The sequence below is a fragment of the Notamacropus eugenii genome, chromosome 1 (genome assembly GCF_028372415.1).
Source record: "Notamacropus eugenii isolate mMacEug1 chromosome 1, mMacEug1.pri_v2, whole genome shotgun sequence".
NCBI lineage: Eukaryota > Metazoa > Chordata > Mammalia > Diprotodontia > Macropodidae > Notamacropus > Notamacropus eugenii.
The window spans coordinates 758,681,457-758,686,814 of record NC_092872.1 but is presented as its reverse complement, the minus strand read 5'-3'; the positions used below and the strand labels follow the sequence as shown (position 1 = coordinate 758,686,814).

The following is a 5,358-nucleotide window of genomic DNA, read 5'->3' as shown; positions in this document are numbered from 1 at the left end:
TAGTGCTACTAGGACTGTATCCCCAAGAGATCATAAAAATGGGAAAGGGTCCCACATGTACAAAAATATTTATAGCAGCACTCTTTGTAGTTGCCAAAAACTGGAAGTCAAGGGGATGTCCATCAATTGGGGAATGGCTGAATAAATTAGGGTATATGAATGTAATGCAGTACTATTGTGCCATAAGTAATGATGAACAAGAAGACTTCAGAGAGGCCTGGAAGGACTTATATGACCTGATGCTGAGTGAAAGGAGCAGAGCCAGGAGAACGTTGTGCACAGCAACGACCACAGTGTGCGAGAGTTTTTTCTGGTAGACTTGGAATTTCATAATAACGCAAGAACTTCTTAAAAAAAAAAATCCCAATGGTGATTTTTTAAGGCAAAATGCCTTCCACACTCAGAGAAAGAAATATGGAAGTCATTCGCAGAATGTAGCAGATCATGTTTGTGTGTGTGTGTTTTTGTGTATCATGTTTTGATTTGTTATATGATTTCTTTCATTTATTTTAGTCCGACTACATAGCATGACTATAGTGAAAATATACTCAATAGGAAAGTATATGTAGAACCTATACAGAATTGTATGCAGTCGTGGGGAGGGAGGGGGTAGTGGGGGGGTAGGTGTGGGGGGGATAAAATCTCAATTGTATGGCAGTGATTGTTAAACATTAAAAAATAATTTTAAAAAAAGAGAAAAAAAAGAAAAAAGAAGAAAAAATTTTTTTAAAAAAGTGATTTAGAGCATTTTTTCATATGACTATAAACATCTTTCCTATTGAATTCTTCTCCATCTTTTAAAGCCCTATTCAAGTGCCACCTCTTCCAGGAAGTCTTCTCTGATGTCTTGCTCCATCACAACTAAGCCTACAAAATCTCTCCTCAGCTCTCCCTGGTACTGAGCTTGCTCCTTTCTATGCCTGCTCTCTAAAATATAATGTTATGTATTACTGGAAGGAGGCTGGCAAAGTTTTGCACTGGCCAAAATGCCACACAAGAATTAGGTGTTTTCGGCCGCCGCCGCCGCTTGTCGCCAGAAGAAAGATGGCGGATCTGGAGGAGCAGTTGTCGGATGAGGAAAAGGTGCGCATAGCAGCAAAATTCATCATCCATGCCCCTCCAGGAGAATTTAATGAGGTATTTAATGATGTTCGGTTACTGCTTAATAATGATAATCTTCTCAGGGAAGGGGCAGCTCACGCATTTGCACAGTATAACTTGGACCAGTTTACTCCAGTAAAAATCGAAGGCTATGAAGAACAGGTATTAATAACTGAGCATGGTGATTTAGGAAATGGAAAATTTCTGGATCCCAAAAATAGAGTCTCTTTCAAATTTGATCATTTAAGAAAGGAAGCTACTGACCCCAGGCCCTGTGAAGGTGAAAATGCCATTGAATCCTGGAGACATTCAGTGGAAACTGCCATGAGAGCCTATGTAAAGGAACATTACCCTAATGGGGTCTGCACAGTTTATGGTAAAACTATAGATGGACAGCAAACCATTATTGCATGCATAGAAAGTCATCAGTTTCAAGCAAAAAACTTTTGGAATGGTCGTTGGAGATCGGAGTGGAAGTTTACAATTACTCCTTCTACGACACAGGTGGTTGGTATCTTGAAAATTCAGGTTCACTATTATGAAGATGGTAATGTTCAACTAGTGAGCCATAAAGACATACAAGAATCTCTAACAGTGTCTAATGAAGTCCAAACAGCAAAAGAGTTTATAAAGATTGTAGAAGCAGCAGAAAATGAATATCAGACTGCCATCAGTGAGAATTATCAGACCATGTCGGACACTACTTTCAAAGCCTTACGTCGACAGTTGCCAGTTACACGCACTAAGATTGACTGGAATAAGATCCTTAGTTACAAAATTGGGAAAGAAATGCAGAATGCTTAAGATGAACACTGCATGACTGGATCATTTTAGTGTCCATGTATAAAAATATTACAAAAGTATTCAAAACTGTCAAGTTGCCCATTTAGCATGGGCTTTTGCCGTTGAAAATCACTGTAATTAAGTAGTTTGGTTAGAGCATGAGGCTTAGCTAATCAATCTTTGTTTTTCAATTTTTTGTTTCCTTATGTTCAGAGAGGGTTGCAAATCACATTAGATAAGAAATATTTTGTTTCTTATACTGAAGAGAGGTGATGCCTCTAGTTTTTGGTTAAGAAAAAATTAAAGTGTATGAAAACTATATTTGCTTGATTGTAACCCTTTAATTGATGTCTTTTATGAAGTGGAAAACTTTTTTGAAATTTGCCAGATTCTTTTTAATGGGGTCCTTAATGGCCATTTCTAGTTTAAGGTGGTTGATGGATTTAGCCATATATGCTGCTGAAGAAATTGTCTACCTTTCCCCCTTTCCTCTTCCATGTATGTAAGATTGAGTTTAGAGGGAAAGTATTTTCTATATTAATTATGTTTAAACCTTTCAAGATAGTTATTTAGCTAGCTTAGTGTTTAACTAAACTTTTTTTAAACAAGGCCAAGATCTAATGCTATTTTGAGATTTTGAAATTAAACAAAAATACTTACTTCAGAATTGTATTTAATGCCTTCTTTCCTGTGACAGTTACTCAATTGAGCCTGGATTCTATCTGCCCTCAAGTTACATTTTATCACACAGCCACAAATGTATTATAGCAAGGCAGATTGTAATATATATAACCTTGTACTTATGACCATGTTCTGGTTTTTTTTCCCTTGAATTGAAATGTACTAAAATTCAATGTGACATTAAAATGAAAATTTTCCTATTTATTTGACTAGGAAGTCACTTACTGGTGAGTCATATACTATTTTAAAATACTTTCTCTGGATGTTGTGGCTCTTCACTGGTTGTAAATTAGAAAAGCTGGGAGTACATATGGTGTGCTGTAACATTCTAAATTTTTCCATCATCCTGTGCTAATAAGCATGTTTGTAATATTAAAAATACAATTATTGATGCTTTGCTACAAGAGTTTCAAGCCTGTGGTGACTATTAGCATCTGCTGTAGAGAGTGGGATGGATTATGATTTCATCGACTAAATTAACACTCACTTTGCTTGAGAGTGAAATCCTTTCCTCCTCTTCTTCTGCAGATGTCCAGGAGCTGGAAAATGTTTTTTAAGAAACACCACTTTTATTATGTACAATAAACTATTTCATTAGCTTGAAAAAAAAAAGAATTAGGTGTTTTCTTCACACCTTTCAGATTGGCTAACATGACAAAACTGGGAAATAATAAATGCTGGAGAAGATGTGGAGAAATAGGAACACTAATGCATTGTTGGTGGAGTTGTGAACTGATTCAACCATTCTGGCTAAATAAGTTGTGGCATATGATTATGATGGAATAGAACTGTGTTATAAGAAGTGATGAGCTGGCAGATTTAAGAAAAATATAGAAAGACCTGCATGAAATAAATGAGCAGAAATAAATGTGTGAAATAAGCAGAACCAAGAGAATCTTGGACACTAATAATAATAGTTTTTGAAGAACTGTGAATGACTAAGTAATTTTGAGTTTATAAAAATTTAAATCAACTATAAAGAGTCCATAAAAGAAGATCCACCTCCAGAGAAAATTCTACTTATCTTTATCTATATCTGTGTCAAATGATGACCTTTTCTAGTGGAGGATAGGGGTGGGGAGGGAACTTAAAATACAACCAAAAAAATTTATAACCAATTTTACCTGTTATTTCAAAACTCTCCTACCTCTCTGTACTTACTGCTAATGTTATTCAATTCTCTTCTGTTCATTTTAACACATGTTAAAATGGCTCTTTTTGAGCATAATTATTGTTAATTCTCTCCACTCAACCCTGAGATAAGGACTTTTTTCAAAATCTTGTAACAAATAAACACAGTTAGGGAAAAGGAATGCACACAGTAGCCATGTCCAAAAATGCGTTTCTGTGGACCTTTGCTCCTCACCTCTCTGCCAGGAGGTATCACATGTTTCATAATAGTTCCCCTGGAGCCATGGTTGGTCATTGATAAGAGTTCTTAAATCCTTCAAAGTGGTTTGTCTTTCCAACATTGCTCTCCTTTTGTAAATTGCCCTCCTGACTCTTTGTTCACTTTCCTGTGTATTGGTTCATTCTATCCAGGATTCTCTGAAACTATCTCTTGCTTCATTTCTTAAGGGGTGTCTCTTTCATAATTTTTTACAGGGTAATACAATGCTACAATTTGTTCAGTCATTTCCCAATTGTCTAAAAGGTAGTCTAAGACATTCTTGAAGATTCTAGTTCTGTGTTTTTCTTCTTCTCTCTCCAGTGTGCTCCCTCCCTCTCAGTTTTAATCCTCTCATCAGAAAGTTTCTTTTGTGACTCCTTCTGTCTCAGAATTAAGCCTCTTAACTGCTTCCCAATATCCCCACTTGTTGGGGATTGATGTATTTGAGTTTGAGTTGGATGTATTTTTACTCTGTGTGGTTTTCAACTCTCTTTCATCCATTTCATGTACAAATAAGGTTCATCTGATGTCACATTATTCTCCATGTTTGTATGCTCTCCTGCCCACTTTAATTATGAAAAATAGTAAGTTTTGCCTCTTCTTCCTCATTTCTACACAAGTGTGGGCATTCTTCCTTTTATCCTCCCTTCTGCTTCTCCTCTTAGAACCATCTGAACAGAATCCATCAACCCTTACGGAACTTCTGTTTTTCAAATTTGACTCCATACCCTTTGAAGATATTAAGACTGTGAAAGGGATGCTTGTTTCATCTTCTCTATTAAAAAATTAACCTTATATCATCATATAGCTCCTTCCAACTGCTCAAACAAACGTACCTTTCTAGTATCTCTGGATTCTTGTGTTTGCATTTCAAAATTCCTATTCACTCTACTCTTTTTGTCAGAAATGCTTGATTTAATTCTAGTAAAGGTCCATTCTTTTCCCCAGTCAGCTTTTCAGGGTTAAGTTATAGCTTAACTAACTTCAGAATAAGCTATGACTTGGCTGTTGGCCATAAGCCTGTATATGTTTTCTTTTAGAATACTGCATTCCAAGATCTCCTCTCATTTTTAGTAGAAGCTGCCAGGTCTTGTGTGATCCTAACTGTAGTTCCTTGATATCTGAAACATTTTTTTCTTTGACATGGGAACTTTGAATTTTGACTATGACATTCCTAGGATTTTTCCTTTTGGGATTTCTTTTAGGAAGTGATTGGTAAATTCTGACTTTACTTTGTTTTCTAGATCTGGGCAGTTTTTATTTATGATCTCTTGAAATATAGCATCAGACTTCTTAAAAAATAATGGTTTTTCAGGGAGTCAGGTCAACAGCATTTATTAAGTACTTACTGTGTTCTAGCCACTGTACTAAGCACTTGGAAAAGACACTCAAGGAGGTCACAT

The 5,358-nt window shown here is 36.0% G+C and overlaps 1 protein-coding gene across 1 annotated transcript; it reads left to right on the top strand.

Annotated features, from left to right (window-relative positions):
- The first annotated feature begins 997 nt into the window (after nucleotides 1-997).
- Nucleotides 998-3,177, top strand: LOC140528708 (F-actin-capping protein subunit alpha-2). Its single transcript, XM_072646819.1, has one exon. The coding sequence runs from the start codon at nucleotides 1,045-1,047 to the stop codon at nucleotides 1,903-1,905; it is 861 nt and encodes a 286-aa protein (XP_072502920.1). The 5' UTR covers nucleotides 998-1,044; the 3' UTR covers nucleotides 1,906-3,177.
- The last annotated feature ends 2,181 nt before the right edge of the window (nucleotides 3,178-5,358 follow it).

What these genes read in the sequence shown, in the direction of transcription:
- LOC140528708 (XM_072646819.1), top strand. Translation starts at nt 1,045, where the DNA reads ATGGCGGATCTGGAGGAGCAGTTGTCGGATGAGGAAAAGGTGCGCATA.